The sequence below is a fragment of the Corythoichthys intestinalis genome, chromosome 11, assembly GCF_030265065.1.
Source record: "Corythoichthys intestinalis isolate RoL2023-P3 chromosome 11, ASM3026506v1, whole genome shotgun sequence".
NCBI classification, from domain to species: domain Eukaryota; kingdom Metazoa; phylum Chordata; class Actinopteri; order Syngnathiformes; family Syngnathidae; genus Corythoichthys; species Corythoichthys intestinalis.
In genome coordinates this window covers 18332984-18359174 of record NC_080405.1, presented here as the reverse complement: position 1 = coordinate 18359174, position 26191 = coordinate 18332984, and the positions used below count along the sequence as shown (strand labels likewise).

General features: G+C 38.0%; 1 protein-coding gene across 9 annotated transcripts in view; it reads left to right on the top strand.

The window, feature by feature from the left end:
- atp8a1 (ATPase phospholipid transporting 8A1) overlaps positions 1–26191 on the top strand; it is a 196433-nt gene that overhangs the window by 42421 nt on the left and 127821 nt on the right. For 7 of the 9 annotated variants that reach the window (XM_057850549.1, XM_057850545.1, XM_057850550.1 and 4 more), the window contains 11 exons: positions 1973–2071; positions 9305–9350; positions 9460–9500; positions 11427–11500; positions 16268–16337; positions 16420–16547; positions 17365–17476; positions 18488–18653; positions 24003–24130; positions 25067–25144; positions 25221–25309. In XM_057850549.1, the coding sequence (XP_057706532.1) occupies positions 1973–2071; positions 9305–9350; positions 9460–9500; positions 11427–11500; positions 16268–16337; positions 16420–16547; positions 17365–17476; positions 18488–18653; positions 24003–24130; positions 25067–25144; positions 25221–25309 (1031 nt within the window). Of the gene's footprint in view, positions 1–1972; positions 2072–9304; positions 9351–9459; positions 9501–10947; positions 11022–11426; positions 11501–16267; positions 16338–16419; positions 16548–17364; positions 17477–18487; positions 18654–24002; positions 24131–25066; positions 25145–25220; positions 25310–26191 lie in introns of all 9 variants that reach the window. The other 2 variants (XM_057850547.1, XM_057850544.1) reach the window with 1 other exon arrangement.

The following is a 26191-nucleotide window of genomic DNA, read 5'->3' as shown; positions in this document are numbered from 1 at the left end:
ATGTAAAGGTGTGCATTACAACAATTTGGGTGAATGACGCGGGAGACACGGAGAGAGTAGAGCGGGAGGGTGGAGGAAGGAAGGGGGTCCTGACGCCATTGCAAACATGATGCTAGGTGGCTCAGAGCGTTAGCATAGCATAGAATTTGCGATCTCGCTAGCATTAGCATATAGCGTGTCGAGCGTCATCTTAAACTCTCGGGCAACTTTTTTTTTACATACAGTTTGTGCCGTTCAGGTAGGTACAATTAATTGAAAATAATGGACTGTTTTGCTGTTGAGTATGCATTATCATCACCAAGTGGGCATTGTCCTTGTATATGCTAACATTTGATAATAATTTGCTTTTTATCACCACAAATAGTCACTTGCCCTAAACTTTTTTAAACTTGAATGACATATCCATAAACCTTGTGTGATTAAAAAAAAAAAAAAAATCAAAACAACTAGAGAAAAGATAGGAAAGGGAGAGGGAAGAGATTCAGAGCGTCACCTGCATATTGAAAAATATATCGATATATATTAGGGGTGTGAGGGTACACAAAACTCATGGTTCAGTACTTACTTCGGTATGGGGGTCACGGTTTGGTGTGGGTTCATTACAGCAGAAAAAACAAAAGGCTTTTTTCCTCACAGCAGTTGAAAGTTAGTTTGTATACCGTTATACTCTTATTTAGGTTAATTTTTTTTTTTAAATGTAAAAAGTGTGAACTATGTTTATTTTTTGGAATGAAAAGTTAAATTCAATCAGTTAAAATAAACATAATTGATGTTAAAGACGTTATAGAATGGATCATGCAATAAAGTGTAGAACATGAAAAGTGACGTCACTTACTTTGCCGAGTAACTAATTACTCTTACATTGAGGTAACTGAGTTACTAATTCAATTACTTTTTGGGAGCAGTAATTTATAACTAATTACTTTTTTAAAGTAAGATTAACAACACTGGTCATGGAAGTTATATTATGATTCAGGACTTGTATATCCACGCTTTTAGATGTAAGATGGATTTTTTTGTTGTGTCATATGGCCCTGTTTTAGCATCCATCCATTATCCATCCATTATCTTCCGCTTAGTCCGGGGTCGGGTCGCGGGGGCAGCAGCTTTAGCAGGGAAGCCCAGACTTCCCTCTCCCCAGCCACTTCAGCCAGCTCCTCCGACGGGATTACAAGGCGTTCCCAGGCCAGCCGAGCGACATAGTCTCTCCAGCGTGTCCTGGGTCGACCCCGGAGCCTCCCGCCGATGGGACATGCCCGGAACACCTCTCCAGGGAGTCATCCAGGAGGCATCCGAACCAGATGCCCGAGCCACCTCAACTGGCTCCTCTCAACGCGGAGGAGTAGCGGCTCGACACCAAGCCCCTCCCGGATGACCGAGCTTCTCACCCTATCTCTAAGGGAGAGCCCGGACACCCTGCGGAGGAAACTCATTTCGGCCGCTTGTATCCGGGACCTGTTTTAGCACTGCCCAAAAAGGGTGTTTAATTAAATCCTAAATATTAACATTTAAAAAAAAAATCTGTACTTAATTAATTTGTCTTTATAGATGTTTTTAGTGCTTATACGCATCATCAAATCAAATCAAAACGTGAATGAATTTACAGTGTCTTTGAATGAATGCATCTATATGTTCTTTTCTGCGCAATACAGATCAGCATTACAGAAAACGGGTATTTGCAAAAGATAAAATATCTGTTTGAATGATAGATATGTGTAGGTGAAACTAATGCGAAGTCAGCAGCCTATAATGCTATATACTGTCTTAGCAATGTAGCTAACTTCAAACTGTGTATTCGGAATTTTATAGCAATGTCAGTTTAAACAAAATACAGTGGTTCAATCCAAGATGCAAGAAGTAGTTGTGGTTAAAGGTAAAATTGGGATTCTACACCGATTAAGCAACTTTTCATCCACTTGTTGCACTTTGTGGTCACATATATTATCTTGATTTATCCTGATTTCTCTTTCAGCAAATCCCAGATGTGTCTCCCACTGGTCGCTGGACAACATTGGTACCTCTCCTTTTTATTCTGGTGGTGGCTGCTGTCAAGGAGGTCATTGAGGACCTGGTAAGATCAATTTCAAATACGGTGTTTCAAATGTAGTCTAGATTGTGTCATTTCTGAGCTTAGACATTCCCAGCAGGAGGCAACGATTGTGTACATGATCTCTCCATGTCGTGTCCAAACTCATGAATCCACATACAGTATACAGTATGTGTACATAAACATGCACACATTCACTTCATTTACTTCATTTAACAGCTGTGCTGGCCTGGATAACCTTTGAGTTAATTAATTTATACATTCTACATTTGTGCTAAAGCGGTTAGCAAAAACAAACAAAACAACTGTTTTCCACTGATCAAACGTAATTCAGTTGTAAAATTATTCATATGTTCAACATTAAGGATGGCCGTTTCATTGGTCATTTCATTGATCCTCTTTGGAGAAATGCAATGATTTACTGCTTTTTTTTGGCGCAGATTAATGATATTAACAGTTGCCATAGTGGCGGTCTGCATTGATGTAGGCCGTACATAAATAGTGTGCTTAGATTGCAAGCCAGTTGAGAGTGAATCTCACTCACTCCCAGCTCACACCATTTTTCTTAAAGGCATAATTATTCACCAGTCATTTCCTTTTTATTCAAATAAATCGATTAAATACTACCAAAAATGTACGGTGTCATACACAATACTTAATTGTGGTTAAGTGAATCACACTCTATTGCAATGGCCTTGCTACATAATCTGGTCAGCCGGTCCCAGTGGACAACTACTCTATACTGTCTGATTCAATCTCGAGTGAAGGCACCTTACTTTTTCCCCACCCTTCTCCTGGTCTCTTGAGTTAGAAAAAAAATAAAGGCAATTGAGCATTCTTGAACCATGTCTTTGGAGATGAAGGTCACCCGCGCTCACATCCGTTCCCCTATTTGTTCACACCTCACCAGATGACTTTGAGCCACAAAATTGTTGAAAGGCAGCCCTGATAAATTTGATTGGTTACCAGAGATAATGACAACTTAAAATACATTTTATATACTATATGTCAGGTATGAAAATCTCTCACCTTTTGGCGAAATTAGCCGTTTTGAAGTAAAAACGGTGACCTACGTGAATTGTGTAGATCCAAGGAGAAAATTTTTAGTGTGGTGGGGGTGTCGGGAGTTTTTTTTTTAATGTCGGACGCTTGATATGCAAGCGGGGAAAGCGGCACAAAGCCAAGAAAGCGCACGAGAGTGGCCAGAACATTGACTTATTTCAACGAAGCAAAGGTGGGTACACTGTTGTGTCCTGTCTCTTCAATGCCAAGCTTGGCTGCATGTCGGCCGTGAACGAACACTTAAATCGCCGTCACCCAGTTGTAATTTTGGAAGATGACAATAGACAATTACAAGCTGGCAGATTGTAAGTCCATCCAACTAACTAACTAACTAACTAACTAACTAACTAACTAACTAACTAACTAACTAACTAACTAACTAACTAACTAACTAACTAACTAACTAACTAACTAACTAACTAACTAACTAACTAACTAACTAACTAACAACATGTTTTATTGAAGATGCTAAGCCTGTTGCGATATGCAATCATCAGTCATCAATACGCCGTACAATTAAAGTTCAGACATACAAAATAAGGAAACACATCTATATTAAACACTGTAAACGTTAGCATTCCTACATTGAGGCTTATGGGGAAAAAAGACAACCTACTTTAGCCTGTATAAAACATTGGCAGTCTTCTCCAAAACGCAAACTTGCAGTTAAAAGGTGACACTTCAAACATGAAAAATCGCTGGTTAACAGCATTTGCAAACGAAAAAAATGAAGAAAAAAAAGATTACTGACACCACATGCAATGACGAAAAGAGCTTTATTTTTGCGGAGTGTAAAGCTTACTGTTAGCGGTTTAGCGAACGTACTTCTGATGAACATTTCAAAATAAAAGCACGCCATCGTCATATAAATTACAATTTCTGGAGTTAATCCCACATTCTTCAGAATTCAGACTCTACACTAAGAATAGCATTAAAATGACACCCTTAATGAAAAATCTGATTAGCAATGATTATAATACTATTATACATTGTTGTATACTATAATATTAATGCTAGATATTTTTATTTCAAATATTTTTGAAGCATAATGAAAAATCTGATTAGCAATGATTATAATACTATTATACATTGTAGTATACTATAATATTAATTCTAGATATTTTTATTTCGAATATTTTTTAAGCATATTGGAAAGGCGAAGTCAGTGTTCTGAATCTGTTTACATACCATTCTTTTGCACTAGTTAATGCTATCAGCATTTGACCTCATTTTTTTTTGTGATTTATTGTTGTTATTTATGTGTTTATTTGTACTTTAATAAAGGATTTAAGTGTTCCAAAATGTTTTTGTGAATTAATAAGCGTCATCAAAAATGTCATTGATAAATTAGTAAAAAAAAAAAAAAAAAGAGGGGAAAAAAATTATTAGATTAGTCGACTAATCGTAAAAATAGTCTGCTGACTAATCAGGAAAAAAATTTGTCATTTCGGACAGCCCTAGTTGTACAGTGTACTGGAACATATTTCCTCCACGCCCTTCTCACCTTTTTAACCCCTGACCCATTTTCATTCCTGATATGTACTTTATATGTATGTATATATATTTTCTAGGTGGAGTAAGTACTCACCTTTCATCTGTCTACAATAGAACTTTACATGAAGTTTTAATTAACCTATTTACTCATATTGCCATAACTCGCAATATTTACCTACTCGTTTTGCTTTAACACCAGATACTGCAGTTTTATATATACTCATTGCTGCAGCTTAGTTTTTTTTCCTCCCCAGTGTCATCTCTGATAGAAATAGTTTCCTTATTTTCACCAACATCTGAATATATAGACAAGAAATGCTCGTTTTCCTCCATTTTCATTGTTGTTTGTTAGCGTGTCTCATTCTGACTAATGCCTTCAATGCAGAGTGGTTTTTGAGAGAGTTGACAAGTAAAGGTAAGGGATAAAAATCTGCCTCAGATCTGACATGTCTTGTTTGCATCAGGAGCAGAAAGAAAAATGGTTAAATGAAATTAACCGACAGCTATTGCACACGGGATGATGGATGAGCTTCTGTGTTGCGCCGAAAACTTTTCTGGGCTGCGTGCAGCTGATGAAAGGTTGAAGCCAAGTGACACTGCCCGCCTTTTCATTATACACAAGAGTGCATTTGCGAAATGCAAGACTTGATTTGACCGTAGCCTCAAAAGCGAGTGCTCAGGAATTCACCAATTAGCCTTTAATTAAAATCAGCTCTGAAGTAAATCGGAGCAAGATAGCAGAATGCAAACAGTTAATCTTATAGGGGTCGTGAGAGGTTGCGTCCACGCCTCTCTTATCAGGGCCAGCACACATTACTGTTGCTGGATACTACATGACAAGACCTCAAACATTATCACTGTTGACGGCGTTACTGTTTTAGCAGTCAAGTGGGTTGCAAGGGCAAGCAATAGTGCTGATTTGCAATCAGACCTAACTCGGGCACTCAACCTCCCTGTTGTACAGTAGCATGGCCACGGAATTAAGGACAGGGCACACACTAGAGTGCAGACATCCACCAAGGTGTCGCAATGCCAGTCCTACTTGTCTTTGAAGTAAAGTTTTAGAAATAATTACACTCCTACCACACATGGCATTTTCACCACAGCTCCCGGTGCTAGATGTTGTGGGTCACTACTACTCAAAATTAATTCCTCAACACACATCCAAGATGCACATCAATATTTAAGAGGCTCTACTTTCCTGTTTTTTTCCCATTACATTATTTCATTACATTATTAGGTGTAAACCTTGTATATCCAAATTTGGACAACTTAGTCATTTTTATATGCACTACCCTTGTGGTTGGTGTGTTATTTTTGTAAAATTCTAACGAGTCTGAAACTTTAAAAGAGCTTGCACACTTAAACTGTCAGGGTTTTTTTCAAAATTCAATCTCTTCCTATATGCAGTATAAAATCTCAGATTGAAAATACTGTATTTAGGTAAGGTACATTTCAAAAGGCTTTTTGTGTTGAAAATTACACCAGTGGTTCTTAACCTTACTAATTGGTACCGAACCCACATAAGTTTCACACGTGTGTTAACGGAACCCTTTGGAATTAGAAAAACTTTTTTTTTTTTTTCTTCATCTTCAAAATGTATCTGTCTAAGCTAGCAAGCTAAAACCTAAGTGAATTTCTGTTCAAATATCTTCTTCTTCAAATATCTATCTGCCAGAGATGGATCTTTTTTTAGACAAGTTAAATATTCCAAACTTCACAGATGAACAGGTGGAAGACTTAGAGGCAGAAATCAATCTAAGGGAAATTGAAAAAGCTATAGATAGTATGAAACTAGTAAAGAGTGCGGGTCCAGACGGAATTTCCGATTGATTTATACAAACAGTTTAAAAACAAGTTACTCGTGCCCATCCTTGAAATGTTTCATGAAGCATTTGATAATGGCTGTTTTCCACCGCTCTGAAGCACTAATCACCCTGATACCAAAGCCAGGTAAGCCAGCCAATAAATGTGAAAATTTGAGACCTATAAGTCTACTCAATTCGGATCTAAAGATATTGAGTAAACTTCTGGCGTTTCGGTTGCAAAGATGTCTGCCTCTGGTTATTCATAAAGATCAGAATGGTTTTATATTAGGAAGGCAAGGTTTTCATAATGTGAGAAAACTCCTGAATATATTATATCATAATAGGGAAAGAAAAGATTCTGCAATTCTTTCTTTAGATGCCAAAAAAGCCTTTGATCGGGTGGAGTGGCCTTACCTTTTTAAAGTGTTAAAAAAATTTGGATGTGGTGAGTCTTTCCTTAAGTGGATTCAACTTATGTACATTAATGCAACAGCAAAAATTCTGTCTAATCGTAATGTTTCATCGCCTATAAACATAAGAAAAGGCTGTCGCCAGGGCTGTCCTCTCTCCCCATTACTATTTGATATGGCAATAGAGCCATTCGCAATTGCAATCCGGTCTAGCACACAAATTAGGGGACTTGTGGTGGGACAGAAGGAATATAGAATTGCCCTGTATGCTGATGACATCATTTTAATGATTTCTCAACTGTCGGAGTCAATACCAGTTTTACTGCAACTAATAGAGTTTTTGGGCAGGATTTCTGGCTACAAGGTGAATAATAGTAAATCCTCTATACTACTACTCAACACGAAGGAAAGGGACAACCCGCTTCCGGTAACAATACAGTTTAATGTGGTCGAAAAATTCGAATACTTGGGGATTCAAATTTTGCCTCAAATGGAATGTGTGGTTGAAGCTAATTATTCTCCTTTAAGGAAAGAAATTAATAAATCAATAAACAGATGGACTTCACTACCAATATCAGTCATTGGAAGAATTAATGCATTGAAAATGAACGTGCTTCCCAAGCTGATTTATCTTTTTCAAAATATCCCCTTGCCACCTCCTCCAGAATTTATTTCAACCTTGAGAAAGGAATTTGTAAAATTTATATGGAACAACAGAAAATCTAGTTTGAGATTAACACTGCTGTACCTCCCATTTGACCGAGGGGGCTTGAAGTGGCCCAACCTGAATTGGTACTATCTAGCAGCCCAACTGAGATCCATTATGTTTTATTTTTTGAACACAGACCATCCGTGTTGGGTCGAAATGGAGTCATGTGGTCTTAAGTTACCGGTGTTTTTATACCTATACTCTGATTTGAAAAAAAGGTTGCTCAAGCAGACCAAAAACCCAATCCTGAAAAACATGATAAAAATATGGCATCAAATAAAAGAAAGTTTACAGGAACCAAATACGTTATCTCGGTTAAGCCCAGTCTGGGGAAATAATTTGTTCGTTCCAGGGAGAGCGGACGCTATATTTAAGTTGTGGCACTCAAAGGGACTTAAAACAGTTAATGACTTTTATATTTCTGACACCAATGTTATGATGTCCTTTGATCAATTACGATTGAAATTTGGACTAGATAGGAAACATTTTTTTAAATACTTGCAACTCAGGAGTTTTATTAAAACAAATCACAGTCTCGATCTCCTTAAACCGCCTCTCTCCCTCTTAGAAGATTTAATGACTAAAGACATCCTTGGGAGACGGCTATCTCAAGGTGGTATACAATTTTAACGTGTAACTCTCCTGAAAACTCAAAGGACAAAATGAAGGCATGGAGTCATAATTTGGTTGAGGATATAACAGAAAGGGATTGGGCTAACTTGTGTGTGAATGCTCAAACTAAATGCATGAACACAAGGCCGAGACTTATTCAATATAAGTGGATAATGCGAACATACATAACACCTGTAGAACTAAAAAGATATAATAAAAACATTCCTGATACCTGCTTTAAATGTACAAGAGAAAAAGGTACCCTATTTCACTGTGTATGGCAATGCGGAGAAGTTAAGAAATTTTGGCACGAGGTAAAAAAGATGTTGGAGGAAGTGATTTTAAAAGACATTCCATTTGGACCAAAGTTTTTTTTTGTTGGGACTGTTTCCAGAAGAACATAATTTTAGCAAACATGAACAGACACTTATTAATCTTGGTTTAACAATGGCGAAGAAATGCATTGCACTGGTATGGAAATCGAACTGTGGACCTTTTACTAATCAGTGGATGAATCAGATGTTGTCAATAATGCCTATAGAACGCATGACATACATTTTGAAGGGCAAACAACAGACTTTTGAGGACATGTGGACACCTTTTATGAGTTATGTCAAAAAGAGGAAACTAATATGAGGGCCACTGGATCAAACTGAACTGTGATTCTGTGTTATGGAGGATAAAAGGGGAATGAGGAGGAAGGAAGAAAGGAAGAAAAAAGGTGAAACTGGAGAGACTGAAAGATGGTTGATAAAAGAATCTAAACATGCAACTCAAGAATTTCGTAGAACCATGATAACAGGAGAAAAAAAAAATGTTTGAAGGTGCCCAAAAGTCATTTCCCAATATTTTGAATTGTTTCATGCATAATATAGGTAGCAATGAGAGAATGCTCTGGTTGAAATGTGTTATCTGTATAGTTTATTTATTTATTTATGGTTTATTGCAGAGGCATTTGCAAGTGAAATCGTTCTGCATATAATATATATCTTTATATGTGCTGTTACTAATATAATAATAATAATAATAATACGACTTTATATTAACTGAACTTTTTCCCCTCACTCAGAACACTCTAATGCCCTTGTCATCCATTCATGATTTTTCTTGTAATACTATTTGCATAATCATCATTCAATTTTCTTTTTCTTTTTTATTCTAGAAACGGCACAATGCTGACAGTGTTGTCAACAAAAAAGAATGTCAAGGTACATAAAACATTGCACTAATGGTCTTTTTGCCTGACAAAAGTTTATACGTATTATCTCATTTCACTTCCTCTTTTTGTATCTGTTCCCTCTGCCTTGAATGTTACAGTGTTACGAAATGGAGCCTGGGAGATTGTACATTGGGAGAAGGTATGTACTAATAATACTAGGATTTGTATAGTGCCTTTTCAATCAAGCCCTAAATAACCCAAAATGTCATCAGCCTTATCATTGATTAGCACAAACCGGTCATGGCCTTCAGATGGTATGAGTCACTGCAGACAATAATTCCAGTATATTAGTTCTGTATTTTTTTTTTTTATTGGGGGGGGGGGGGGGGGGTTTATCAAATAAAAAGTTACTCGATGCATTGAGCCAAATGATGCCACGTTAATGTGTTTTTTTTCTTTTTTAGTTTTAGTGTTTGTAATGTCCGTTTCAGGTTGAATGTTTAATTTTATGAACTAGGATTATGTACGTATATTCTCATAGACCAGGATATTCACAGTACAGTCACAATCACGGGGGTACTGGAGCCTATCCGAGCTGACTATGTTGCCAGGCAATCTCAGGCATTTAAACGTTATATTTACTAAACAGTTAATCAAATTATTAAATATAACTGGGTTATATGAGTATTTCTTGTATTATTGCTATATGAATATTAGAAGCACCTAAAAGCAGCTTAATTTATGCTTGGTCATAGATTCCATAATGATATTGACGGGTCACTTCCGTCATACACTGCACCTCGCCTTCAAGTAGGAGGCCTGCCCACATCAATAGGAGTTTTTCTCACACACGCACGCAACGATCTAACGCCGGATTTAGGTTGAAGAAATACAAAAATACGAGAGCTGCACCGCATACAAACAGAAAGGAGGTTTTTAAGGAGGGATTTGTTCGAGGATTCAAGGTAATTCGCAATATTTACGTAAAATAAATGCTAACTGCCTGGTTCTTTGCTATTTTAACAAAGAATCAAGACTGTTTTATGTCCATATCAATAAAAAGTTCAGGGATTTAAGCATTTATTCACAAAAATTTTCAACGGAAAAAGCTCTTTGTGATGATAAGGCGGCGCTACAGTGGCTTAAAGACTAGCAGCACATTCGACGTATTTACGTAAAATAAATGCTAACAGCCCGGCTCTTTGCTCTTTTAACAAAGAATCGAGACTGTTTTACGTCCATATCTATAAAGAATTGAGAGATTTACACATTTATTCACAAGACTTTTCAACGAAAAAAGCTCTTTGTCTGTGTTTCCACTCTGTCAGCTTTGACGGAGATAGGCCCCCTATTAATCGGCCCCGTGCCCGCGCCCTGTGTCCCGTCAATATCATTATGAAGTCTATGGCTTGGTACCCAAATCATTTGTTGCCCTTTTCTCATAATATTGGCCTGAGAACGTCTTTATTTGGTTATAACCCTTGCCGATAGGTGTATTATAGTTTTACTGTCTGTTTACATTTTAATAGAAATGCTCTTATTGACCACGCTTGAATGGTGCTGTTCACTTTACTGTATTTCTTGTTATCATAGCCACAGCTCTTTTCTCCATTATGTTCACGGCAATGACCAATCTATTTTCACAGGTTGAGGTGGGCGACGTTATTAAAGTAAATGACCATGATTTCGTGCCCGCGGATGCTGTGCTTTTATCATGCAGGTATCTCGAGTCCACTCTGACGACTGTTTAGTAGGAGCGTCTCCATCATTTATCTGTATTCACCTTTCAAATGCTCATCCTCAGCCTAAAGAAATGATGGCTTACAAACTTGGAAACAGCCTCGTAAAGTCTTAGGGGTTCATACTGCCACTACATTTCATCAAAACAAATCCTAAGAGCAAAGATATATATGTTGATGCCTATCATTTCTCTAGGTGAGACAAAAGTTATATGGATTAGCTCCTTTCCCTTTTAAAAGAAAGCACACGAAGGATCCTCAGGATTGACAAAGTTACCTTTCTCCTCTCATGTGTTTGCTCTTTGTCTTTGCCTTTCCTCTCCTTTTCCACCATCCTTACTCTACTGCCCTCTCTCTTGCCGCTGGCGTGCGGTCGCTAACATCAGGTGACTGTTGGGGAAGTAGTCAGAGCTGCCAACGGCGATCACCTCCCTGCTGACCTCGTCATACTGTCGTCCAGGTCAGGAAAACCAGAGGCGTTACTGAGGCAACAGCTGTTGCAAAGACGGGCAAGACATTTAGAAGCTGGTCTCAGAAGGTCTTTGCATGCTTGAGGAAAAAAAACTAATTGGATTTTGATCACATCTAAAAGGCTGCATGTTCACCTTTTTTCCCCCTTTTAACTATTGCATGTCTCAAATGACCGGCCTAAGTGTGCATGCCCCGCCTTTTTTGCATGCTGCTGAATTCCAAGAAGGAAATATGAGCCACAATTTTCTGCCATTCTTAGAATAATTTTAGGTCAACTTGATGTTTCGTATTTTAACACTAGCTCCTTATTAGGGCTGGGCGATATGGCCTTAAGTACGTATCACAGGAAATTAAGCAGATTTACCTCGATATTGATAAATGACGATACATTTGCCCAAGCGGACTGTTATATAATTTGAAAATCTGAATGAATGCATGAAATAGAAAATAACATTTTCTCGTTGATTTATTTACCAGCTTTCAATTTAACATATTTAACAATTGTACATGCAGTCTAAACATGAAGTATATAAAAACATATTGTAAACAATAAGAATTCAAGTATGAACATTTTTAACTTGAACAATGTACAACATTATAAAAATCAATACGACGACTGTGCAAACATGTCATTTAACACAAATGACTTACAACTTGAACAGTACATTTCAAACCGACATCTTATTGTTAATGCCTGCTGTGACATCATTTCTTAACACAAGTGTTTACTTCAAGGTTTCTGGTTTTTTTTCCCCCCCAGAGCATTTTTGATACATGCACCCCACACAGACACACACACACACACATTAAAGCTATAGTTCTCTTATGCCAATGAAACATTTAAGATTTTATGATGGCAGTAACGACACAGAATGAATCAAGCACATACAGAAAAATCGTTGTGGCCATTAAACGGTCATATTATAGGTTTCACTGTTGGATTGTACTTTATGCTGCTGAATGATTTACCATAATAAAAGCTATCAGAGAAATCACACACACAGATAAAAAATATTGCGACATACTAATTGCTAGATGCAGTCCGGGCCCAATCCACCCATTAAGTTCACGTGTTTTGACAAGGTTAGCGCCGCTATCTGACTCCATCACATTAATTTGTAGCGTTAGCCTGTGGCCTTGCTACCAGTAGAAAGCACTGAAAGCACCCTCTGCTGAAATTGTGAGAACCAGGGAAGACAGCGGGTGAAAGCCCATCTGGATTCCACCAAGAGTCTACTTATTGTCGGGTGAAAGTTTGGCGAAGCTCCCTTAAGCCATCACCTTTGCTTATGGCATTAGCCGCCAGCATTAGCCTACCGGGCTTCTGTTTGTTTGACTTCCTGAGTGATAACCACATGACTTCATATGTAAGCACACTGTCACACTTTCTTAAAGGGGAATGAACATAGCCGAACAACACAGAGTCAAAAGGGGAATGAACATAGCCGAACAACACAGAGTCAAAGCGGGATGAAAAAGACTATTTTCTTGTTTTATTTCCAAATTTATCGACATGGTCAAAATTATGTTGGTCATCGTGAAGAATCTCGGTAACTGTAAATTTTCGGTATACTGCTCGGCTCTACTCCTTATACTGCTGCTGTTTTATTAGAGAAAGTTGATCGTCCTGGAAATGCTGAGCTCTGAATAGATGTTAGGTCTTTTCACGCCGTTCAAACAGTCTTGATATGTTTGCATCTATGATGCCAGATAGTGTCTTTCAATTGTTTTAAATGAATTTATTTATAGAGGCAAACTTCACAATTTCTAGCAATGTGACCACACCACCTGCAGCATTGTGCAGGTTCCTGGTGTCTATAGCATCTCAGTGACTTGAGCCTGCTATTCTGTGGCAATCTAATTTTGGTCCATCCCCAGTCACAATACTTCAGTACTTTTACCGATGCGCTATTAAAAATAAGAAAGCATTTCTAGCTACAAACTGTTGTGTGGTGTCATTCAAACAGTTCATACAAAAAACAAACCTCAATTTAAGACCTCGTAGCCTTCATAAGACCATGATCAACAGAGGATCTTAATCTGCAGGAGAGAGTGGCACAATGCAGCAAATGCCACATAGGGACTAACTGGAACACCTGGGAATGAGTTTTTTTTCTCATTCCTTTTGACTCACCTTAGATGTGACTCACCTTCACGGCATTAAAAACAGTTTAGCAGTTTCTCGTCATTCACCTACTGATAATACAACATCAGGAGAAACTATGTAAACATGCCTTACATGTTTTGTTAGACCGGGCTGCACGGAACTTGCTGGTCCACTGAGTGTGTGTCCTTGTGAGCATGCGCGGGGCAAAGTGGTAATTCGGTGGGTAAAAGTTACACTTTTACTATGCCACCAAAGAGGGGGTTCTAAGCCGGTGGGTGCACAAGGTGCTAACAAAAAGATACCCAGCTCAGCAGTCGTCTGGGGTTGGTGTCAACATTTTTTATTCATCAATACGTGAACAGCGTCCATCGAGCCCTTGGAGTTTTGGCTGGCCCAATCACCTCCTAGTTCGGCAATCGTCTAAAGCAAACTTAACCAGTATTTAATCTAAATTATATTGGTTCTTAACCGGACTGTTCTCATCTCTTGCATCCGTATTCCAAACCCAACAGGAAATCGGATATTTTTGATCGAATGTGAAATTTTTATCGATTTTGAGGGTGCGCATTTGAGACCTTTTTGCCGAGGGAGTTAGTTGGATTGTCTTGAAAATTGGTAAGACTGTTCACGAGACATATGAGATGTTAAGTTATCAAACTGGTGCGTTTTCATTCATGTTTCTGACCTTGGTGGGGGGCCAAAGTCTGGCATTTTTTTGGCAAAATGACAAATTTAGTAAATGACGAATAACTCCATGATACAATGTTCAATCGTTTTCATATCTGGCATGTATGTAAGGTATCTCAGCCTGAACACGACAACACTGGAAAATTCCCTATTAGGCCTGGTGTCCCCTGCTGGTTGCAGGTAACGCCCTTTTTTACTAGACAGGCTCCTCCAAGGGAAAAAAAATCAATTTTCCTCAAACCTGCATCAGGGGAGCCTTAAGACATGTGTTCAGGTGCCTAATGAAAAATATCCAGATTTTGTTGAAGAGGAAGGGTCCAAACAGGAAAGTGAAAAGACCATTGCGATTTGGTCTCACCACAAATTTTGAACAGTCATAACTTGGCAGATATACAACATATCTGCGCCAAATTTCCCGTGCTTGTTGAGTGTCTTACCCTGAAGGGTCCTTGCCTGGCACAGCCAGACTATTCTCCCTGTATTTTTCAAACACGGTGAGAAATAGCCTGGGACCCAGCCCATTAACGGCCTCTCGAGCAAGGTACAAAATCAATCGTCCAATCAGGTTCGTTTATTTGCGTGACGTGTTCTTAACGAGTAATGTCACTCTTGCGCGCCGGAAGTCGTCTCTACAACAACACAAATGGCGAACGGGAGAGCCAAGAATGTGTTCCAATCCGCGGTAAAACCTGTTTTAAATTACCAAAGACACATCGAAAAAAGTCATTGACAACAGTTAACATGGCTCGCGCTAGCGATGTTGAATAAACTTCTCCATTCTCCGCTCACGCTAATTACTTGTATCTTTAACAACGTCACGTCTGCCCGTCGCTGATTGGTCCACTCCGCTGTCTGTTTGCTGTGGCTTGCTGCGCCCTCAGAATTTGATCCGCCGGACGGTCACCAACCTCAATTGCTGTAACAGCGGTGAGTCTGGTATACCAGGCAAGAAGGGTCCTGTAGGGGTCATTCGCATCAACCCTACAGCGCCAACTAGTGGCAACAGAAAGATCATTATCAGGCTTCTGAAGAGGTTGCTGATGACATAATCATTTGATTCAGGTGTGTTAGGGGAGAGAGACGTGGAAAACCCGACAGGATAGATGCCATCGAGGTCCAGATTTGGTGAACCCTGACGTAGAGCAATGAAATTTGGAGAGTCGATACTTTTGCAAAACTGCTCCAAAAAGTCCCTGGCACCCATATTCCAAACGCAAGAGGAAGTCGGGTATTTTGGATCGAATATGAAATTTGTATCGATTTACAGGGTGCAAATTTGAGACTTTGGCGCCTCGGGAGAACACTCAAGAAACTAATTGGAGCAATCCAACTCTGTGGTTTTGCAAGTGTGAATGGGAATGACTAATGAGGACCTCAATGCTAACAGAAGATATGCTGATTAGAGTCAGGTGACCCTTCTATGGGTACAAAAGTGATTTGTATCAACTGATCCACCCTTGGTAGTTCTAGTGAAACTACCTTTTAGCAATCACATATTGAATTGCAAAAAGCAGCAAAACCCCGGTTTTGCGCTTTCTGAATGACTCTCTTCCCACGTTCGGACTGACCCTCTCTAACACAGAGAACTGATTACAAAGAGTAGCTAACAGTTTCCTGGCATTCTCTAACGCTGTCCCTGTGCCTGAAAGCTGTCACAAGCCTATTTGTCTGCGCTGCTTCTTGTGCTCTGCACGCCCTCTCACTAGCATTACACCACACTGGAGTCTCCTTTATTCTTTGTCTTTGCAGTTTAGTGTTGTTCAAACTGCCTGCAAACAAAGAATGATTTTCATTAGAAGCTTTATGTGGTAAATTAATAGAATAGTTTAGACTCGTATGAGTTGAAAAGATCCACTACCTTTTATTTCCTGCTTACACGTTAGATGCTATTCATGTATGAACGTATTTTAAAAATGATTAACAAGCCCTGGTTTTATATCATCATTATTTTTGCTCTAATAGTGAACCACAGGGGATGTGCTACATTGAAACATCTAACTTGGATGGTGAAACAAACCTCAAAATTAGACAGGTAGCGATGTTTTTCATTTTTTAACATACATATTATCTTGGCAATGTTTCTGTTGTTGACAAACAAATTACAAAATCAACAGGGTCTCCAAGTGACGTCAGATTTGAAGGACATTGACAGCCTGATGCGCCTCACGGGAAAGATGGAGTGCGAGTGCCCAAACCGACATCTATACGAGTTTGTTGGTAACATTCGACTGGATGGACACAGGTGGGCTCATGTGTTAAGCTCCAGGTTGGTCTAATTAAGGCACATTTTGATTGTCAGGAACTTTTTCAGTACCAATGGGGACCATTGTCTGAATAGTTCCTTGGACGACTTTGTCTACCCCTCATAGAGTCACCTTTCAGGAGTAATATCTTTGAAAAGCAGAGGAAATTTATGGACAGCATTTTATTTTCCGTATCTACTTTAAAAAGCTGACAGCTCTTTGCATAATCCATTTTAACCTGTTGAGATATGAAAGTTTTTCTGATCCATTAGCCCAGAGCCGAGTGCGTCATCTGCTGAAGGTACCTGGTTCACTCAAATTCAATTAGGTGTTTGTTCAAAGCCTGTGTCACTGAAAGGAAAATGCATTTTTATGAGACACTGGATGCACTGTTGTGACATTATGATTTGATCATCCAGGGACTCAAAAGCTTCCCTGAGTAAGCAATTTCCAGGAGAACATTCGGCTTTTAGTGGGTTTAATAGGGTCATAGTCCTTTTATGTCGTTATAAATCATTTCAGAATTAGTGATTTTTCTTCAGCATGCCACGTGACTTTACAAAGCAGACACGGCAATTATTGTTTTTTTTAATAACCAGTTGGTAGAGCTTGTTTTCTAGTGACTGGAATGTCAGATTGGGATTAAAAGTGAAAATTTGGAAGCATATCTGGATAAATAACAAAAAAAAAAGACCCCCCCCCCCCCCAATCCCTCCCAATAAATAAAACATACCGGTAGTAGGGAATTGTGACAGTTAAGTAACGTCTCTGCACTCTTGACATACCTGTATTGATTTATTATTTTTTCCAATACAGCACAGTGCCGCTCGGTCCGGACCAGATCTTACTGAGAGGAGCCCAGCTACGAAACACACAGTGGGTCCATGGTGTAGTGGTCTACACTGGCCATGACACCAAGCTTATGCAGGTACGACATGTGGACTTTGTATGTATTGAGCATCTGTAGTCCAGAACAAAACAGCAGAGTAATATCATTTCTGCTTTGATCATCTCCACTTTCGGTATAAAATTGGAATTACGTATTGAAATGGCTTTAATCTGAAATGAGGATAGTTCTTGTAGAAGCTCCGCTATTGGAAATCTACATGAGGTATTACTTTCACTTTGAGCAGTTCTAATCCTTATTAACCTTTTGTAGTGTAAGGAACCATTAATGATCATTTCAGTCAAAGTGGAGGCCAATGTCTTCATTACAGGACAGTTGTACCTTGTGATTTATCTCAGTCAATTGGGAAGGAAATTACTGTCAGAAACGAAAAAAAAAAAAAAAAAAGTCAAATTATGTTCAATTAGTTTTCAGCGGTTCCAATCTGAGCTCCTAAATTCCTGTGTGGAGTTTGTATGTTTTACTGGTTATGTGGGTCTTGTACGGATATTCTGGCTTCATTTGAAGAAACAATATTTCATGGGTGTCGTTGTGAGTGTAAAAGTTTTTTTGTATAGTGAACAGTCCAGATTATATTCCACGGCTGGCCCAAAATCAGATGGGATAGGCTCCAGCTCACCTTCGACCCCTAGAGAGGATAAGAATTAAAGAAAATGGATTAATGCATGGTATTTAAAGTATACTGGTATGGTATATCATATCATTATTATTAGTGTATTGATTGATATGACAAATTTTCATTAGCTAAGTATGGATATAAAATTGCAATTTGGATTTTTATAAATTATTAAAGTTATCACCGCATGATTTTGGATTAAAATGTTAAATGAAGATTGGAAGAAATTCAGAAAGATCAATCATTTTGTGAAGTTCCGTACTTTTTGCAGTTTCGTACTTTTCTGCTTTAAGTCTTCAATGTGAGCATGGAACTATAATTGTTACTAAAAGTATACTATGGTAAGTTGTGGACAAACATACTACCAGATAATATTTCGACATCAACCACACTGCCTCATTTTCTTGCCTCTTCAGAACTCTACTCGGCCGCCGCTGAAGTTGTCCAACGTGGAGCGCATCACCAACTTTCAGATTCTTGTCCTTTTTGGCTGCCTGCTGGCCATCTCTCTGGTCTGCTCCGTGGGCCAAACTATCTGGAAGTACCGGTGCGGCAATGACGCCTGGTACATGGACCTCAACTGTAAGAGTCTCCTCTGAGGCCGCACGATGCCTCTCATTGCACATATTTGATCTCACTTGTGTTCATATCAGCTTATTTCTTTGTCATTTTAATTTTCTTTTTTAAATGCTGGTATGTTCGTGTCTTTTTGTTTTGTTAAGTTGCCTCAGTTAAACAATGTTTCTCATAACAAGTGAAATATGTGGCAATGTGGGAATTAGCAGATTCCCTGTTAACAGATGTATAGATGTGTTGAGTGAGAAATGGTTGAATATCACTGCGCTGCTGTACTTTTTGTTCTCTTTCTAATGTTGTTTGATTTTGTTGTTTTTCTTTGTTGTCGTTTTTTTAACAGCTCCAGGTAACAACCATTTAAAAGCCTTGGCCATCCGTGAATGACTTCCCCTTACTAACCCCTTACTGAAGCTCTGCCTTTGCTAAGCAAATGAGGTCCCCTACCCTCGCCCCCTATACGGTTGCCCAACTTTGTATGGGCCCGTTCCCGTGGACAAGCTCATGCCAGGGATCCAACGATAGGTGTTCCCCTCCAGCTCTCTCTTACACCTTCGTCTAGTTATTTTCAGTGCCTGATGCAAACAGTGTCTCACGTTTTCTTCATTTTTATTTTTGTATCTTCTTTTGTTTCGTGCCATGTGGAACACTTTGCAACTCCCGGGCTAAAGGCAACCATACCTAATTTTTCTCTTGAATAAGTTTTTCTGTTCCTCCCAATGACTGGAGCTTATATTCTGGAAAGTGTTCACAGTACAAAGCTTCAGAAATCTTTATGGATTCAACACATGTGGCATAGGAGCTGACTTTTTAACCCCTTGATGCTTGAATTTAACAAAATTGAGATTTAAAAATCTTTCACTTGTTTTTACGTTCAATTAGATCTAATTAATTAAAAAAAATCAATTTGAGAAACTTAACATACACAATAAAATAAAGAGTAATAATTAATAAATTGTAATTAAAAAAACAAGATGTATCACTATTATTATTTATGACACAAATTATCGACAACAGGCATTTATGGTAAAAAATTAGGCTGTTTTGATCAGGAATGCAACTAATTCGCTACAATATGCATCAGAGGGGTTAAAAATGCCTCTATTGTAATCTTTTCAAACAACTGCACAAAAGGCTAGGGAAGTCATGCAAACAGGTCTTAGTATGTTGGGTCGGTAGCCGATTCCCAGCAAAACTCATTAAATGGATAGATAGATAATAGATAGATAGATAATAGATAATATCTATCTATCTTCATTCCCCCAAAGATATATTTTTTGCACATAACCCCACTCATATTAACTGTTTTACAGATTTGGAATGTTACATAGTGCTGCAACGATTAATCGATAAACTTGAGTATTCGATTAGAAAAAGAATATTCGAATTAAATTTTGCTGCCTCGAGTATTCGTTTAATTAAAGTGGCGTTGTAATGGTTTGTTTGGAAAGTGTTTGCATTTAGTTTTATTGATTTGGGTGGATACACTGCCCTCTAGTCTGCCTCATTTTACATGGCTGAATCCAGCTGCTCCCTGTTAAGACCAACGTAAGCTAAGTTTTTGTTTGAGCTAATATTTTTTTAACACATTCGTAATTTAGTTTGAATGTATATTTAGCCGTTTTTTGAGGGAATATGTGTTTAAACTATTTAACCCTATTGCATTTAAACAAGCAGACTTTTGCCATGTAATTTCGTCAATTGTTCTTTTGTTGCACATATATCCTCATATATTAATTTTTTTATGCCGTTTGAGGCTCAAGTCCGCTATTTTAATTTGTTGTGTTCCTTATCTGATTACTCGATTATTCGAACTAACTAGTTCATCGATTAATCGACTACTAAAATAATCGATAGCTGCAGGCCTAATGTTACAATAGCAAAAGTGGTACTTTCTCATTTAATTTTGCTCATATTTTTTTATCTTTGAAATTAAATCAGTGGTGGTGATCGAGCAATGTCATCTAGGTGCACATTATAATTGGATCAAATTGTTTTGTTGATTGGTTGTAATCCAGTGTTACTGTGTATATACAATTAGACGAGACCTTTTTAATTTTAAGTAACTTGCCCACACTCCACCAACCATTTTTTTTTTTTTTTTAAGCCGTCAAATTTTCAGGAATCTTACAAAGCAAGATTCATTGGACAGTTTTCCACCATAAAAAAAAATAAAATAAAATAAAAAAATTTTTTTAAAAACCTTTAAACTAGTGTAAAACTTCTTTTTCACCCAAATGTTCACATTCACCGACTTTCACCAACTTGTTTCGAAATTTAAATTACAGTATATCCCTTTATGTTAATTTGTCACATGTTGATTCATAAGAATTACACATGTCATTGCATGAGTTCTCCAGCCTTTTATTCATAATTTAGAGATGTCTTATAATGATAATTGGTAAATTTTATACGTTTACTTGCGGATGCGCACTGATGAAGCTCTGGTTTGCAAAGTGTTCATCATGGTACTTCGGCCATTTCTTTGTGCCCCGATAGGCCTGTTGGAGAGGTTTGTATCCTGGTCAATTTGAACTTGCATTACGACTTACACGCTCCCTCGTTTTACGAAGTGCTCCATTGGTACTATATTGGTTTTAGTAACAAGTTTAAACACGTGTAATATATTTTAGGGGCAGTGTAAGTCATAAAGCAGGGGTCCATTTTGAGACTGATTATACCTCCATAAGGAGCTTGTTGAGACTCTTTCCAGTGCACATTGTCCAGCCTGTGATAAAAGAGCGCGGTGAATGCCTTTCAAATTATTTAGCATCACAGCAACCAGGAAAACAAAATGATTGAAGCGTTGCCATTCGCCCACTTTGAGGAGATGGATGAAGGGAAGAATCTGTGTTAGCTGGCCACGTACAGCATCCTGCCGGCTTGTATGTCATTGAAGCCTGGTGAATAATTAATGTGACTTTGAGCGGTCACAGAGTGCTGAGGATGGCAATCGTCGACATTAAACCTGTACACTAGGATAACGTAATGCAGAATGCGGCGAAAGATAGCATATCGCTAAATATTTATGCATTCAGGACAACTTCTAAATTGTTTTCATTTTGTGATCTATTGTCAGCCAAATGTTGACCTTGAACCACCATAAGCTTTTCTTTTAGTCAGTTTTTTTTTTTTTTTTTTTTTTTTTTTAATATTATGAAAAAAATGTATATCTACACTGTTGTTAGGGGCCATAACCAGAATGTATTTCTGTTTTTATCCAGTTTATTTCAGTATATTCAATACAATAATGAAAAAAAAAAAAATATATATATATATGTACCCAAAACTCCATGTAGCATGTATCACCAAGTGTCAAGACACAGCTGTGAATGGGCACAGCTGGATTTTGGGGGGATTTTATGGGTGAAACATGATAATATAACAACGGTCGCAATGCAGAAATCGCAGACATCAAGGAATGGTCGAGATTTTCTTTTTCATATATTTACCCTTTTGAGTTTTTTTTTCTTTTAATTTTTCTTTGTTTGGATTGATTATCATCTAAAATATTGGGAAAAATGCGACAGTAACAAAAAAAATGCAATTAAGCGACAGTTATGAGGTAGATATCCGTGACTTATTTACAGACACCATTTTTTTCATTGTGACGTAATTTGTTTAAGAGTTTAAAATATGCGAGTAAATTATTTTTTTAAGTTGTTTTTTAAAACTAAACATTAGACATCAATTAATGATTCTAAGCTAAAAATGACAGACATTTTGAATAATAAATATAATTCTTTCAAAGCGGTTGCGCGACGCCTGTAAACGAAGGTCTCCAGGGTAAAACGGACAAATTAAAACAGTTCAGGGGCTTAATGCACCATGAATCTGCTATGGCAGCATAAAGACAAATTGCTCTATTAAACACAACAGTTCTTTTGGCTTAAAATGCAGCAGTTTATTTTAAAGAAGGGTGCAAGAGCAGAAACTGCTTTTTCAGTCTTGTCTATGTTTTCCGCCATATGTGTATATATAAGACCTGGCATCCACCTATATGGACATCAAGACTTGGGTAATGCATGCAACACTTGTATACCAAACATAAATACTGTGGCCTATATGAAACAAAATATGGTCTCCACCTATGTGGATAACAGGTCTTTTTTTTTTTTTTTTTTTTTTTTAATTTTATTAATTTTTTTTATCAGCACAAATGGTTGCATGCTTTATAAAAGGTTAATTCTGCTTTTGCTGTTATTTTAGGGAAGTCCTCATACTCAAATATATAGGGACAGGTTGCAAATATATAAATAGATAGGTAAAAACTGCATCTTTGGCTAAAACATCTGGCTGTGAGTGGTTGATTACGGTTCAGAAAAGTTTAAATTGCAATCACAGTGCAGTGGTATCTATCAAGTCAAAAGCCACGTATAGACGGAACTAACGAGCATGATCAAAAATATTGTTAACACTTGTTATTGAAAGTAAACCTCAGAAATAGCTTGATTTGACAAATAGATAAAACAAAAACTGAGTGATGAATCAGACTTGAGATTTTTTACTGCACTTTGGTGGTGTGGTTTTTGCACTTGTTTGTGCCCTGCAGTGTTCTTCGATACAGAAACGCAGTCTTCTTGAGTGAAGGGACCTAACAAAATGCCAATGCCGTGTCTGTCATTAACATGCCGGCGTCATCCGCCTGCTCTTTTCCACTCCTTTCTGGTTGGCAATATGCTATGGACTGAATCTCCCCTCCTTTGTCTTGACAGCATCCAATACGTTTGTCTGCCCCTCTCCCTCCACACTTCTGAGACTCCCTGTATTTGTTGTACCAGTAGCAGTATAGCTTCCATCCTGCCATCCATTTGTTTGTTTTGGTTTGTTTTGCTATTGTCATGGCAAGGGACTCCTCCCTCTCAATGCTAAGATGAAGTTGGCTTGAGGAAGGTAACTCTTGCAAGCTTTGGAAAGGTACAGTAAATGACATCCCTCTTGTTTTCATGTTTGGTGTCCGTGGGGTTCTACGTCCATCATTGCCACTTTTTGGGGTGGGGGAGGCAGGGAGGGTGAGGGAGCGGCATCATTTTGCATAGTGCTTCATTTGGAATTCATTGCCTGATTCATGCTGGATGCCAAGGCTGCTGCTGTGACACTAATAACAATGACGACACATCAGTCCCTCACTGTCAATCTATGGGACGTTAAATTTGACTCATGGGTGAAAGGATGGGTTAATTTCCGGCTAATGCTCCATGTTAACCCAACACACTCTCCCTGCTTTGGGATAATAAGGAACATTGGCTGGAAGTAGCTGCGGGCTCTTAACATTTAACCAACGGATACTCATTAAACCAGTGCTGACGAGTGTCCTGTGTATCACTTCCTGTGTCCAAACCCATCTCCCTTCGATAGATGGTGGTGCGGCAAACTTCGGCCTCAACTTCCTCACTTTCATCATCCTGTTCAACAACCTGATTCCTATCAGCCTTCTGGTCACGCTGGAGGTCATCAAGTTCATCCAGGCCTTCTTTATCAACTGGGTGAGCCGACGGTTAACTTAACACGGACCGTGTATTTTGGATATATTGATCATCTTACAGCAAAATATTCCCCCCAAATTAAGACGTATGTATAATTTTCTCAGTCAGTTTAAAATGTTGACTGAACTCTGTAGAGAGTATTCTACTTTTCAAAATGTTGACTGAACTCTGTAGAGAGTATTCTACTTTTCATCTATAATTTCACTGAAAAGCTGAAATCCTTAAGGATGTGAGTAATTCAAGAGCAGATTGTGTGGCTTTTTATGGCAAAAAAATACAAAAAAACTTTATATTTCTCTTATCTTTTAACTAAATTAATGTGGGAAAAGTAGTCTCAAGTGTTTTAAAGGCAAATTCTAATGGCCAATGGAAATTCTTGTTAAATGTATGTACGGGACACTTAATCATAACAAATAGGTCATCATAAAGATACACAACTTTCAACAGAAGACCATCTTAAAATATTTTAATCCGTCACCTTAATGTACTTTTTTACAAACCAGGTCACTGCCATCTCATCTTAAAAGGTTTTGCAGTGTCTTTTTAATCATTAAAATTTTCATTTTTTAACATCTGGGGTAGTTTTCAGTGAGTCCTCATTTGGCCTCAGTGTCTATTTGAGAGGAAACTACTAGCTAGAAAGGAAGTCCTGCAAGTTACTTTATGAGTTTTCTATTGACCAGTAAGAGTTGTCTGATATACCTGTCAATCATTTTATGTAGCGCCTCTAAGCAAGGCAAGAAAAATCTTAAGAGTTATCCCAGATGCATATTTGCTTATGTGCCCTCACGCTAAACTCATCATAGCTTGATCTACTCGGTATAATTTTCAGCTGATCTTCTTCAGATTTTGTTGAAAGGGTAAGAACCCTACGGCCAGGTGCCGGTTGGAGTTCCATCCATGAGTTGATCAGATTGTTCTTTGTGACCTTTACAGGACACTGATATGATCTACGAGCCTACAAACACACCTGCCATGGCTCGTACCTCCAATCTGAATGAAGAGTTGGGCCAGGTAATAAAAAGCAATGTGCCTTATCTTTGACGTTATGATGGCTTTCCATTTTGAATGTCCTCCTCTTCCCATGCAGGTGAAATACATTTTCTCTGACAAGACGGGAACGTTGACCTGCAATGTCATGCAGTTTAAGAAGTGCACCATCGCCGGTGTGGCCTATGGGTACGTAATACGCCCTCCCGCTTCAATCCCGATTTTTTTCTTCTGATGTCCCCTTCCTACTCTGTGACCTTCATTAGTGGGCCACATATTGTTTCCTCTTCTCTCTCAACTTATTAGCAGTGTTGTGGCAAATGCTGAGCTATTCAATAATGGTGTGATTCATTATTTGATTTTTTTTTAATTAATGAAATGCAAGCAAAAATAGTGATTATTTTAGGACAAAGTAAGGATCATTATATTTTCTTGAGGGCTCTTCAGTAGCCTTCTTAGATAGCCCAAACTATAATTATGACCTCTTCTGGTTGCTGTCACATAACAAAATATATATTTGAGATAGATTGGCATAAATATTCTATGATCATCCTGACTAGGGCTGCAACTAACGATTATGTTTGTAATTGATCAATCGGACGATTAATTAAATAATCAGATAAGTGTCACTTTTTTCAATTAACTTCACAATGTAAATTGTTTTAGGCATGTTGTAAGTAAAAATAAAGACAAAATGGATGATTATTTCCATCAAAAATTTTATTACAGCTTCCTGACTTTACTGTATTCTCCAACTGTACTATTTTAAGTACATAAAACTTGTTAGTTTTTATTGAAGGTTCTGAGTTTAAAACATAAAAGGCATTTCTCAGTACACAAATCAAACAAAAGTCCTGTTGATTCAAATTAAAAAAAGTGCTGCTGTTTGCCTTTTTTTTTTTTGTTCTGATGGGCAAACGCTGATGTAAATTGTATTAATGCCTTTAATTTTCTTTAAACAACAAAATATAATAAGGAGGAGGCAGACTGTAATGAATCAGATTTCTTTATCAAACAGTTGTTGACAAATATAATCCAAATGCAATTTCAAAGCACACTCTCTTGTATGAC